The sequence below is a fragment of the Tubulanus polymorphus genome, chromosome 11 (genome assembly GCF_964204645.1).
Source record: "Tubulanus polymorphus chromosome 11, tnTubPoly1.2, whole genome shotgun sequence".
Taxonomy (NCBI): Eukaryota; Metazoa; Nemertea; class Palaeonemertea; order Tubulaniformes; family Tubulanidae; genus Tubulanus; species Tubulanus polymorphus.
In genome coordinates, this window is record NC_134035.1 from 9,592,949 (window position 1) to 9,607,795 (window position 14,847).

The 14,847-nt window shown below is 37.4% G+C and overlaps 1 protein-coding gene across 1 annotated transcript in view; it reads right to left on the reverse strand.

Moving 5' to 3' along the window:
• Nucleotides 1-2,546: 2,546 nt before the first annotated feature.
• Nucleotides 2,547-14,847, reverse strand: part of LOC141913048 (gamma-aminobutyric acid type B receptor subunit 2-like) — a 75,103-nt gene continuing 62,802 nt past the window's right edge. Inside the window, exons 10-21 of the mRNA XM_074804487.1 lie at nt 14,435-14,585; nt 13,553-13,682; nt 10,356-10,463; nt 9,951-10,073; nt 9,253-9,360; nt 8,582-8,806; nt 7,797-7,955; nt 7,180-7,330; nt 6,659-6,812; nt 5,778-5,924; nt 5,095-5,255; nt 2,547-2,914 (exon numbers count right to left, since the gene is read on the reverse strand). Of these exons, the coding sequence (XP_074660588.1) occupies nt 2,628-2,914; nt 5,095-5,255; nt 5,778-5,924; nt 6,659-6,812; nt 7,180-7,330; nt 7,797-7,955; nt 8,582-8,806; nt 9,253-9,360; nt 9,951-10,073; nt 10,356-10,463; nt 13,553-13,682; nt 14,435-14,585 (1,904 nt within the window). The 3' untranslated portion in view covers nt 2,547-2,627. The remainder of the gene's footprint in view (nt 2,915-5,094; nt 5,256-5,777; nt 5,925-6,658; nt 6,813-7,179; nt 7,331-7,796; nt 7,956-8,581; nt 8,807-9,252; nt 9,361-9,950; nt 10,074-10,355; nt 10,464-13,552; nt 13,683-14,434; nt 14,586-14,847) is intronic.

The window sequence follows — 14,847 nt, forward strand, 5'->3', positions numbered from 1 at the left end:
ACTGCCTTCAGTATCCACTTCCATTAAAATCGATGCTGCTCAACGCCACGTCCATTCCGAAAAATCAAAATTAGTCAAATTCATCTATCTCAGAAGCGGGCACTGCTGTTTGAAACCTGTTTGTCTCAGTATTTCGATCAATTTCTATTCAACCTCTTGAAATAGATGAAATGACTATATATAGTTATATATATCTTTAGTCATACAACAGATGCTGGGGGTGATTATCACGACAAAAATAGAATGATTTGAATACATATTATAAGTTATATATGCATGCCAAACAGATTTTCAGTTAATATTTCTTTATCATTGACGTCATTTGGTCATAATCCCGGTCGAATCAAGGTTTTTCACGTATTTATGGTAATTAGTTGTTTCTTTATCGGTGTGTTCCTGGCGGGTATCGGCGTTAGACACAAAATATGTAACATTAACACGAGCTTCAATCAAGAGTATTCATAGGGAATTATGTGTCACTGTTGTCATAGTTATACGTATTAACTTTTTTTCTATTTTCCACCTTCTCCTGGTGGTTATTTTCTGTGTAACTTTATAAGAAACGAATATGATCTGATTAATTCGGAATAGTAGTTATATATATATATATATATATATATATATATATATATATATATATATATATATATATATATATATATATACCCGGAGAAATCAAAGAGTAACACGTATTTCATTCCACTTTAAAAGGGCGTGGGTAATGTGCAACGTGTGCAAGATGAGAACTGTGATAAACCGTACTATCGTTTGTGTTGGGTCTGTATACATATTCCCGAGTATGTCGTACATCTATAATGACTTCGAATGACGTAGCTTTTCGTAAACCAAAAATAAAGCCATTTGTGCATTTGCAATAGTAATACGTCGTGTACGTGGAAAGATTTGCCGGATATCTACTCGGATTTCATGCACATGATTTTTCGACGCCGTAAAAACCGTTACAATAATGTTTATATACATTGATACCTTATACGTTATTATAAGGGTGCTGTGTGATTCGATGTGAACTACGTCATCAATATTGGCGTTTCAAAAAAAAAATTACAATGTGAATTTTGGCGTAGATTTTGTAATTAAACATATTTCATAACGTTTTGATTTTATTATTGATGAATCGTGATAACCATTTTTGAGAGGACGTGCAGTAAGACTGGTTGCCGCTCAATTCAATTCAATTATCGATATATTGAAATCCAAAATAACTTCATTGGTCCTTGATATTATACGATTTATATTATATTATAGTATACTATTCATTGTCGACAATATTAAGCAATATATGTGTTTTCAAGGTGTCATTTAACTTTAAAGTTAATTTTTTCTTGTTACGTCGTAATATCTAGTGTCAGCATCACCACAGAAATTCAATCATCATGATTTCATTTTTAACCGAGCCTTGTTCAGGTTTTAGTTTCCAGACGAAACAGACGTGACGCCAGTCTGAAAAAGTTACGTTACGCCACAAATGTACTGCTTTCTTGGTCAGCTTTTTTGAAAAAAAAAGTCACGTTCTCGTATCAAAACAGAGAAAAGAGAAGAAGTCTCGTCAATTCATTAGCAAAATATTGTATTTCGTCGACAAGATTGTTAATACAAAATATCCTGACGAGTTTTTGGCGGATCTGTTGGAATGAAACATAGAACGTCTATTATTACATCGATTTTAATATCTCGCTTATCAATGATAGCGCATTATATTTCAACTAAACCATGAGGCCTTTTCTAATTACTTGGAGCACGGATTTTTTCAAGAAGAAAAATAGGAGGACAAGGGGATAAATGAGAATTTAAAAAAATTTTCTTTTAATAGGCGTTTCGAAATGAAAGGGAACAAGAAAAAAATATTTTTTTTTCCGATCACTTGATCGAGTATTTCCAAACCGCTGAAGAAATACAGAAGGAAATTAAAAAAGAGTAAAAATTGTGATGTATTTGATTCAAATGCCGGGAGAATTTTTTTTAGATTTTTTAACTTACTTCATGCAAATCATGAAATTTGAAAATTTAAGATGAACATTACGTACCTCTTACAAGTTTACTAGATTGAAAATCAAGACGATTATAACAAAAACAATTGTTGAAAAATTGTGATGAAAACACGAAGGGGGTTAAAAAATATCATTCTCTATTTGATGATTTTTGCAGAATTCTGGGAGATGGATCCATGCTACGAGTAAAAGAAAAAAGGTACAAATCGTGTATTTAAATCACAAACCATTTTAAGGTAGCGAATCAAGCCTCAACGAACCCGACCCGCCCACCCCCCCCCCCCCTTGTTTATTCTTTTACATCTTAGGTCATACTTAGGTTTATGGCGCGTGACATTTTTAGTAACGTAATCTATAGTCGTAAGAAGAATTAGGACAGAAATACGGCTAAATGCCTGAACAACTTTCGAGTATCTAATTCAAATAGTGGATTCGTTTTCTTTGCAGTTTCACTTCTGTTTTCTGCGAAATCGGATGTAAAAATAATAAATTGATAAATATTCACTTTTTGTATATTATTTACATTATAAAATCAACGATCGACTAACAAACAAACAAACAAACATATCAATGTTTATGCGTGTAGAGGGTCCACATGCTTCTTTAGATGGTTTAACGCTAAATATACTCGACAATATCACAAACTAGCGGGGACTGGATTTTCTCTCGAACCGGTTTACTGTTAGTGTCAAATCGCACTTGTTTTACGGGTAATCGATCCACCAATAGAATCTCGCGTTCCTCAGATGACTGCCGCGATGTATCGGGTCTCGGCGCACACGTCCTTCGGGCGGAGTTCTCCGATTTGTTGCGGTGCGGTGTGGAACACTTCCTGCCGGTCGGGACGAACTCGCGATTGACGATGATCGGTTCCGGATCTTGTCGTGGAGCTACTCTAGCGCTACCTGGATGGCGAGATTTAAGACAAAACAAACAATCGGTTAGCAGATTAGAGAGAGTTCAGATTATCGTTCACGAATAATGAAAAAATGAACTGTCAGTCAAAAACAATATTCAAATATATAAATATATATGACAGAATGAAAAGCCAATCGTACGGGCATGAAATTTTCCAACTCCACACAAACAGCGTGTAATGTGTTGAAAGTCATTAGCATCTATTCATAAACGTTGCACTTCTGGAGGTGTTGTTGTTAGTAAATTAATGCATGCAGACACGATCCTTTTAGCAAGTAGTATTAGTAGAGGGGCCTGACAAACACTAATCAAAAACGTTCGGGGAAGTGTTATGTTAGTAAGATCTTAATTGACATGAAACTGTAACTAATTACGTTTTAGCACCATGCCCCGTGCTTTAGATTATCACGAGCAACAACGATCGTGGTGTTGAGAATTGATTGGATAGCCTTAGCGCTTGGCGCTTGAAAAATCAAAGTGTTGTTTAACTCAAAAAGTGACTGTGCAGCAAGAACAGACCCGACGAGAAAAATAAGAGATTTGTTGTGGATTTTCTCGTATTGTCATGGTTTCAACACTTAGCTCTAGAAGAAAGTACCTTTTAATCCAATTTTTGCCGGCTTTCGATAGATTTGGAAGAAGCCTGACTACAAGTTAAATGTGTATGCAAATCGACAATATGACCGCAAGCACCATTGGTGTATCGGCATTTCAAACAAACATCTTTTATATGATACATATTGGGCGGATTGGTTGTGTCGAAATATCTAATGGTAAAGTCAAGACCTAGGATTAAATTAATCAAGACATGACATTTTTGCGCACAGTATTTGTACGTTTGCGTTGGCGCTGGGGAGGGTGGGGGTGGGTGGCTGACCGAACCCGTGTGTGTAAATCTCAATCAAAAATCAGTGAGTAACAGAAACATACCGGCGGCCAGATCACGATAATAACGATGTCGTAGGATCTGTGACGTCATCATGTTCTACAATGTGAAGAGTGTTAGTAAAACACGTGTTAGTGACACAAAATACAAAATCATTGACAGACAACAAGAACAACCGTTCATTCGCATGAAATAAGAAAAAAAAGATAAAAAATCTATCGAAAACGAGTATTAGTAGGTATTAGTATAAACGTTATGCGGTTAAGGAAAAATCGATATTTTGAAACACGTAAAAATCTGCTCAAAAAACAGATCAAAATTAGTAGTAAATCTACACGGAAATAATTAAGTCGTACGTTAGATAAACTATCTCTATGAGGATGACGAACAGAAAGCTCCGTTATTTCAGGAATATGCCAAATACATCATTACCGTTATCTTTGTAGGGAAACTGATGTTTCGAGATAGCGCCCGGAGACACTCAAAGATTTACAACTAACGTCATATTAAACATGATAATATATGCAAATATTTAAATAAACAGATCATGCAGTATTTACCATGCTTTTTATATGAATATTTTGTTTACAAAATGCTTATTTAGTTTTCATAGCGTCGTTTTCAAATCTGCAACTGAAACGAACAAAAATGATAGAGAAAAAATAAAATGGACGACGCCGTGCGGCCGACTGCGCATGCTCGGGGGAGTTAAGCGCAGGGATATATGTAACAACATAATTATGCATAAAGGTGCGAACGGTCGCGCATGCGCATGCAGAGCTATTATGATGATAAGGGAATGAATGAATGAATGAATGAATGAATGAATGAATGAATGAATGAATGAATGAATGAATGAATGAATGAATGAATGCATGAATTAGTGAATGAATTAATTTTGTTTCAATCATTACTTGGGACGAATAATCATTGACGAAAAATTTGGACCAATGTTGCACAGACTAAGTGACTGAATCGATTAGAAAAAGACTGTTTTTCAGTTACTAGTCCAATCATCGATTTGATTTGTGATTCTTTTCCAATAGATGTTGTGAACCTAGATACATCAAATAAGCGCATAGCTTCGTTGTACACTATTCTACGGTTTAAACTTTCGGAAATTCGTTCTCCAAATTTGGTGAAAGAAAATGTAGGATTCGTGGGGCATTTTTCAAATGGAAAATCAGCGATAGAAAAAAATGTAAATAGTACATAAACGTTTCGATCAATACTCCATTACGTATTGGAAACACATCATTAACAAACCGGAACAAATCAAACCTGGAAGACTATGCACGCTACCCGTGTCTGATTTCTCCGCGTCGGAATCGACAGGTTCAACGTGAGAATTCATTTCGGCAGCTATATGTTTCAGGCCTGGGTAAGGCGGCGGTGGTGGTAGTGGTTTGGTATTGTTTGCTATCACTTTCTGTGGTATTCTACTGAAAATAGATAGATATCGATATGCACGCGATAACGTGATATCTCACAATAGGCAGTAACGACTGAACGTATTCCCGATTAGGAATATATCAAAAAACACTCTACCAGTCGCTTCAATCAGGTTTACATGCTATTCTGGAATAGGTAGAGCGTACGGAAGCGATAAGGGGCCTCGAGATGTCGCGTTCCAACTGGAACGCGACATCTCGAGGCCCCTTATCGCTTCCGTACTTCCGTAAGAGCGTATTCTGGTTGATCGGAACGTTCAGGAATCGGCAGAGTCCAATCGAAACTTGCCTAGGAGATAATTACTAGAAAGAGTCGAAACGTTGAGATATACTGCTGGCTCAAGGAAGCATTTCGGACCCCATTTTTTCTCTTAATGCGGGGATTTTATAACTATCGTTTCAACGCGTACATAGTATTTCATCAATAGCCAACGATAGACACGCGAACACTGCTGAACGGTGCAGGTGAATTGAAAACGACTGTTAGACAAACACTTATAGATCACTACTTACTTGGTTTCGTTCAATGGAATATTTTCTAACACGACGTCTTCGTCCGAGTTTTCTAGATCGAAATATACCCTGCTGTACCTCTTCACGGTGTCGTTCCCGGCACCGTTCTGGTCGACAATCGGAGTAAGTACGATCGGCGAACGTTTCCTGAAATATCAAATTCACCTATACCACATAAGAGGCCTATATTGACAGATCGAAGCTAATATTCATAGTCGAGTTAGTTCAGTTCAGTTCATGGTTAATCTTAACTTCAGAAGCTAATTAATCAAAAGCGCTCGTGGTTTGGTTTCGGCACCGATAATACATCGGTATCAATCTTCGCATTGATTATCGGTGAGTATAGACAGCTTTGCTTTGCCGACCGAACCCTCTCTCGTTAACAAATACTGGCGAAGTTCGTTCATAAATCCAGGAAATATTTGCTCATATATACAACTAGTTTACTCAAAAGCAAAGGGAATGATTTTTGTATAGATTTGATCTGGTATAAAACTTGTGAAATTATTAAGTATAAATCTAATCATTAATATTTACTCATGTGATACAAGAGCTAACCACATCAAACTTTAGACGTTTTACATACAAACTCGGGCAGGGCAAGGTTAGGATTTCGTTGTTCGTCGATTAGTGCTCAGGTATTAATCGAACGCGCCATAGTTCGATATTAAACTCGTTTCGCAGTGGCGGCCAGTTTGGTCTGAACTAGGTCTGAACTATACAGCGTCCGTGCTCATCCAGTGGTCGACTATTTTCGGACTATAGTTTCGACTAACCGACATTCGGTTTCACTCAGTTCGCAAATAGTCGACTAACTCCGATAACCGAAGTTCGCCCGGGGAAGCTTACTTCGTTGTGGGTACTACCGACAAATTTCTTACCCAATTTCAGACATTTCTATGGTATCCGTGTTACGAGTATCGATACTTTCAGTTCGTTCTCTGATGTACAGTTTAGAAGAGCCCGTGTTATCCGCCGTCCACAAATGCGTCACGCTAGTCGACGAGTAAACTGAATCTGTGTCATCGGTGTAGCCTGTCGGTGATAAGAAATAGGTCCTAGATTTATCATTACCGAGTCCCTCGGTGGATTCACAAATTGGAGCGGCTATCGCCTGCAACCAGACCCGCATTGACATCTTTACTGCGGGGTTATAATGCGTATAACGAGATTGAAACAGAAAACTGGTCCCACATCGATATAAAACAAGTAATTCTTATGTACGTTCGGTGCTTTGAATTAGAAGAATTTGAAATATACGTCGACGGACTCGAATCCCGTGTGTCAGATCTTATAATTTGACGCAGCAAGAAACGATGTCTTCGAGCGGTATTTATTTCCGATAGACTTAATAATCTCGTACGTAAGTAAATCAATCGTTTAAATGTCTCGATATATTTACCTGGGGCGTATCTATAATTGTTGTATGGGGAATTATTCAATCTGAGGGAAGCGACAGTCTTGTGGACGGGAGAAGAGATGCCGTCTGGAATGGTTTCATCGGGCGGCACATCACCGACTTGTACCAACAGTTCTTCCAGCTCGCGCTCCTTCTAAATAAATCAAACATATTTGAGTTGATAATAATTATTGTTATTAAGTTTATTTCTTTACTCAAAAGTATTTTACTAAAACTACATTTTGTTAATCCAAATTCAGAGACTATTGGCAAAACCATTGGAAAGGGTACGGTACCTGAAGGAAATACGATATTTTGATATAACGAATCTCAAAATCTCGATCAAATAATTCATACAACGTTTCGTTTGTATGGAATATACCGTGGCGGATCTAAGCTATGTTCAACTGTATTTCAGAATGCAGTCAGAAAAATGCGACTAACATATTTTGTAGAAGTGCCTAATCTGCCAGAGGTCCAGAATGCCTTAGATGCTAGGAAAAAGAGTCTTTCTTTTAAATTTTCAAACCCCCCTCTTGATGTGCTTCTACCGTCGGCAAGTTGCCAGAACATTGAGCAATCTAGGAATAAAGCCAAATCCACCCCGACGTGGCACTTACATCTGCCAGTATTTTTGCTAGCTGCATATTTTCCTCCGAAACGCGTTTGATCTTTTGACCGATGTCGTTACTGTGGTTGCTATCTCGTTTACTGATTTTCTTTAATGTGGCTCGGATTCTGCGTTCTTCACCTTTTGGATCTTTTCGCAATTGGATTAACTGAAACAAAAACAAATTGGACGGCAAAAATAAATCCATCAATTTTCTTCGCAGAAACACGCACATTCGCTTGTTATTCATTGATTACATTTCTTTTTTCAGAACACGGGGGATATTTTTGTAGAAGTATATTGTATATCGAAGTTCACATCTGAATAAATTCAACACGACTGCGCCTTTTAGTGAGGCCCTGTGTAACTAGAATTTTTCGATACAAAAGCAGCGCTATTGCGATTGTTGTTAAACTACACCATGATAATCCTTTGTTATGGAACAAGGGAATTATGTAGGATTTCTAACTGCATTTCGATGAATTTTAGTAATCAACTGTATAAGCTAACATTGCTTTTAAGAATGCTATACATAGACCCCTACACGTGTTCAAAAAACTTAATGAGACGTTCGTCGCCTGTTTTTTGAAGATATAACGATGGACCCCTCCTTAGCTTACACCGCAATTAAGTACTACTTCAACAAAGCTTTTATCTCGATTCTTATATTCTCATGGAAATCCATCATTTGATCTGTAAACTTTGATCTTACTCTGACTTCCACGTTTAGTTGGCATCAAAAAAAAAATCCAACGAAACCATATGCGGCGCGATATGGTCTTGCCAGAAACTAACCTTTGGTACAAAGACTAGACACAGTGTGATGGTCGTACAAAATATGATGAAAAGGCTGATTATAATGAATGCTGCGTTTAACTGGTCTTTGATGATGAAGGAAATGGCTGCTCCGCTGACACACATGATAACTACGTTATATACGCTCATCCCTATGTATTTGCTGTCGTTTAACGCTGGTATGCTGACCTGGCGAGTTTCCCAGGCCAGGAAACACCCGAATATCTGTAAAGTGTTAAAAGTGAAGAGATTACAAATTGCTTTTGCGTTCATTGACACTTTGATTTCATAGCATTATGTTTACAGTCACTAATCTACCTACATTTTTTAGATATTGATATTGATATTGTATGACAAAACACAATTATAAGTAGACACGAATTCCAATACTTATATGGCGGTTACACGATAATATGCATATATCGTATAATGTCTTTAATTGCATTCCATCACTGATATTTTACTAATACTTTATTGACCCTCAAGGAGCAAATTTCTGTCCAAATGCTTTAGTTAGAAAGTTGCAACTAGTTTTGTCATTGCACCTGAGTTAAATGAAAGTAAATTGATAGATTTACGCATTGATGGGTATACTCGGTGTAGTACTTTGGGATATAGTTGCCCTTTTTTCAAGTGTAAGCGCTCGCTCTGAAATCTGAGTATCAACATACCAACAACAAGCCTTTATATGCATAGATAATTCCCATCCATATTGTCATGTATTCGCTAAAACAATACTCAAACAATGGAATAATAGCCACCTCGCTGTTTGGAAGCATCTGTAATTGAAGAAATATATATATATATATATATATATGTATATATAGGGGAGTTCATTTTCGCTTATTCGGCATTTGACATTTCGAACATCGAGAATATAGTGTTCCCTCGCTGGATTACAACGCTCTGACGCGATGTCTTGTGTCGAGTATCGAATTTACGAGACGTCTCCTTTTCAAGACTTTCGCAGAATTCGCCGAGATTTCGACGAATAGTAGAGCAAAGCGTTTGGCGGCATTTATACTTGAAAATATATCGTCTCAGCGAGTAGATTTCAGGAAGTGTTTAACATAATACCGAGGAAGGGCTCGGTAAAGAAGAACGCACAGGAAACTATGGAACTTTCGATACTTTCTAGGAATGTGACGAGAGAAAATTGAAACCGTTGAACAGCTTTTTGTCGGGGAGATATTTTCCCAAGAACTTATTATTCGGTCAGGTAAAGATTGTTCGCTATATCAAAGTCGATGCGTATCACTACTAGACTTTCCATACACTGTCCACGAATATTCGTAACTGTGATATTGCGAGGCTAACGACTTTGGTTCTAGATGAAAAGAATTCCGAAGACGCTTCGAACATTACTTACGATGGGCGAATGTTTTTTGGTACATCGTTTTAGTGGATCGACTATCTGCCACGTAGATAGCAGACCCACGTCTAGTAGCACCAGAAACAGAACTATAATCAGTAACTTATAGTCTTTTATAACCTGAAATATATGCAGATGTGTGAATTTGCGAAAACGTGAAAATCTCAAGCAAAGAAAGACGTTTCGACTATATTGTAAAAATCATCTTCAGGAAAACGTATTCCTGACGATGACTCTTAGGATAAATTGGAATAAATGATAGCTCAAAGAAACGTTTCGGACTCTATTTTCTTCATTCTTAGTGTGAAATTTACGCTGAATTTTCGAGCATCACTTTTTGAGTGAGTTATAGGTGAAAATATCCAGAACTTGGTGGCTGGCAGCTGCGCGGTGGTTACGTACCTTTTTATTCATTTTGATATTGGTGAAAATGGCGTGGACCCGCCACGTCTTACTAAACATGGCGCCGAACGCGAATGTGAAACCTAATGATAGCACCCATGACCGAGCCTACGAAAAATAAATAGAGTAGAAATCTAAGTTAAGACCAGTGGTATCGAGGTTAACGATTTTTAAGTTAAGTCGAATGTAGATTTATTTATTTATTTATTTATTTGATAATAAATAAATAAATAAAAGCTAAGACCAGTGGTATCGAGGTTAACGATTTGTAAGTTAAAAGTCGAATGTAGATCTATTTATTTATTTATTTATTTATTTGATAATAAATAAATAAATAAAAGTTAAGACCAGTGGTATCGAGGTTAACGATTTGTAAGTTAAGTCGAATGTAGATGAATGAAGAAGTCCCGCAATTCGAATTTAATACGATAGAATTTATCGAAATTAAATCATTCCACCTGATTATGGCTGTTAGTCAACCGCCGTAAAGTTGTGGTTTCATTTTAAAACAAATTTCATCGTATATGAAATTCATATTGTGACATTTCGTTCATCAACGATTTGTGTCGGTGGCGTACTGTATGTATGCACGGTAACGTCGTTACGAATATTCAACATCAAGAGCTTGAAAATATTGCTAGTAGACAAAATGCCAAGAGACTCGTATGGCTAATAATGATAGGATAATTGGTACAAAGAGGTGATCTAGTCGAATAACTAAATTGTTCGTATTTTAGCATCAGGTCAATATTAACGGGAAAAAGCCATTACGTCCTTGGCTCGGAACGATGGCAAATAGTTCGCGCAGCGATCGTTTATAGACGTACGGGGTACCGTCGGAGTTCCATCGTCGACGGTAACGATCTGACGGTAACATTTTCCTCTAATGGAACCGAGTAATGAAGCGAAATTCAGCTGAGCAGCTGAATCGCGTCGCAAAATCATTGAAATATGATGGACACGCGCGACATCAAGGGAGATACGAATGATGAATCGACGCTCGCAGAAATGCCGATGCCGACGATCCATAAGTCGCTGTTACGTCAGGTAAAAACACTCCTCATTCACGTCAGTTTTTACCACATATACCTTTACCGTACGCAAAATTTCGAAAAGATCAGACCTTAGTTATTCTATGTTTAGAGGTTAAATCATCCATCGTTTAATACAGTGCCGTGTTCGTGACGTCGTTGTTAAGTTTCCCACGGGGGTAAACTCATGTCATTCATGCTAATGAAATCGACTGGCTAGACTTTGGATGACCGTCGTAACTGGTGACTTGCCAAACATAACATTTACAAAGATAAGAAGAAAACTAAGTTGAAAATTTATCGATCCTTAAAAAATAGTACATATATCGCTTAGTGTTGTCGGCTATAGATGATTCAATATGAATCATATAATAAATTAAGTTATTTTGGATGAATTGAATTGACCGACGACCAGTCTAGCCCCGATATATAGATGACGTGGTGCATATCCTCTCAAAAGTAATCATTAGAATTCATCAAAAATGAAATAAGAGTTATGAAATATATTCGACACAATATTCGATGAGCCATTTTCAACTCATAGATTTTAGTTAAAACGTTAGATCCTCTCTTAGTTTTTTTCATCTCATCCCGTATGGGTATAGGCCTACGCGACCTATTTCTATCCGAACATCAGTAAACTTCAAAGTTTGCAATTTTAACAATATTGATGACGTAACCCGTGTAATTCAATCAGACTTTAAAAGTGGAAATATATATTTAAATATGCGCTCATAATATGTGATGGAAATGCACATGTCTGGTACACACATTGTCGAGATACTTTTGAAGCTCTTCAGTAGCATGAAATACGACACGCTAACGAAATAGCGCGCTATCGAGTTTAAGTTTGACGTAGAAGAAACATCTCTCCATTTTGGAAATGGACCTAGATAATATGCTCTTCACGCGACACTTGAAAGGAAACAAGGGACCATGATGGGTTTCGCGAGGCGCCATTGGCTTAGTTCCACTAGAAATTTGAATTGTACATGTATCGAATCAGAATATGGTGGAAAAAAATACATGCGAGTCGATGTCCCTCCGACGACGAGGTATATCGACGATTTCGGCATTATCGTTCAGGACAAAAATGAATCCTTTAGGATAAACTTTAGAATTCTGTTTTGATTTTCAAGATGGTGACGTAGACAAGACACATCGCCCTTCGTGGCAGTCAATTACACTTTTCTAATTACAATCACAATACTGTTTATTGCTGCACAAAATCATATTTGCACAAATCACAAAAAGCTGGTTTATACATAACGTTTGCATTTATAGAATATATAGTAGAGAAATGCAAACACGGTTTGAAGAAGGGGTACATCTTAAATACTCCTGAAACATTTTACATATAACTCGGCATGATTTATTTTTAGGCGCACATACAAAAAAACAATATGCAGTTGAAATTAATGGAATTTTGACCCTTGCTGTAGAAACGTACGGAAGCGATAAGGGGCCTCGAGATGTCGCGTTCCAACTCGACAAGTCGTCATATTTATGTCGACATACCGCGATATATCGCGTCAAGTCGACATGAATAAGTCGACATATCGTGACGTTTTCACGACAAATTTCGCTTTTTCGCCCATTTTCCACGGGACAAACCGTCATTTGAAGACATGTCTAAATGTAAGATGAGGACACCAGTAATATGACGACTGAGTTTCAAGTCGTCATGAATATGTCGACTTGTCGCGAGGAAAGTGGTCGAGAAAGCGAAATTTGTCGTGAAAACGTCACGATATAACGACATATTCATGTCGACTTGACGCGATATATCGCGATATGTCGACATAAATATGGCGACTTGACGAGTTGGAAAGCGACAACTCGAGACCCCTTATCGCTTCCGTAGAAACGGAATAGATCACGGAGTAGTTTACACTTAGTATAGTATATCTATTTTTCATAAGCTATACAAGCCACGTAAAAAGTCGATACATTTTTAAGTGCGCTATATATGGTTATGGGGGACACAGTGCTAACCAGCTGGCAGTACTAGAAAGGCACTGGACCCTGTGCATAGGTCTTAGAATCTGATAGCTATATAAATCTATAATTTACGCGTATTCACTGCATTTTAAATGTAATATCGGAGCATTGTGATAACGCGTTAACGGTAAGAGATTTTGATGGCGATTCTGTATGGGCACTTACCGCGCAGAGAAATGGAAAGGCGACTGGTTCCACTAAGTTATCCGCACCTAGAAGCAGGACGCTCGTATAACACAGTATACTGCCGATAATGATGAGGTTATTCATCTTAGGACTAGACATTTTTATGTATCTGAAAAAAATATGGAACGATGTTGAATAATTGATATTCTATTGCATTCTATCGCCTACAAGGCCAGGCATTGTGCAGCTGATGGGATTTGTTTTAATGACGGGCAAGTGCTGGCTGTAATCCCGATAGCGCCCTGCGGGGTTTAGAAAAATATTATCATTATATTTGTTCAGAATTTTCATTGAAATGAGAAAAAAAATCGTTCGAACAAATACTACATGTTTGCATCAGAGACACTGTCGGAATCGATTCAGAACCTCGTTGCACGACGGTGATAATCTGTAATTCTAAAAATTGGATATTTCGATTCGTAAAAACCTTAAACAGTTGATAAAACGAATCAGATCATGAATCAATTGCAGATCACAATATCCGTGATAAAACGATACGAGTAAAATCCCCCAATAAATGAAGTAAATGATAAAATGTTTATTTAAAACATATGAGAAATATTTCTTACTACCACCCTTCTTCAGTCTAAAAATAGACTGAAGAAGGGTGGCCTTCTTCAGTCTAGAAATAGACTGAAGAAGGGTGGTAGTAACCACCCGAAATCAAGGATCGAACCGGGTATCGTGCGTAGAAAGCGTGCAAACCATGCAGTAGACCAGTAGAACTAGTCCCACGTGACCTGTGGTTATCTAGCTTGTCCTATATACGTAACAACCTTGCTTGTACCGTATTATCATTAAACGTTTATATATAAATACACTTTCAACATTTTTCTATCTTTCTTAGATTCCATAGCTTACCTATGTTTTCTATAGATTACATTGATAATCATCAGAGTTGCCGACGCGACTATTCCTATAGTTGCTATAATAGCTAAGCACACATAGATGGGGAGGTAGATCTGTTGTAGTACAACGACGGCGTCGAGTCGATCCGGTGGCGGTCCTTTGCCTTTTAGAAATTTGAAGAAAAAATATATGAAGAAGTATATCTCGAGTGTTTGTCTTTTACCGTTTGATCTTTGCAATAAAACCCGTTTAGCCTATTCCTCGTTTGCGTAAATGCTAAATATGAAAACTGAAATGTTGATCTTCGTTTGAAATTTCGAAGTGTTTTTTTGCGTATTCTCTTCTGTGTTAAAATCGACGTCAGGGAGAAATCGGTAAAAATGTTGAGATCGACTTAAGCTCAGAACGAAAAGCAGAAAGCTTAC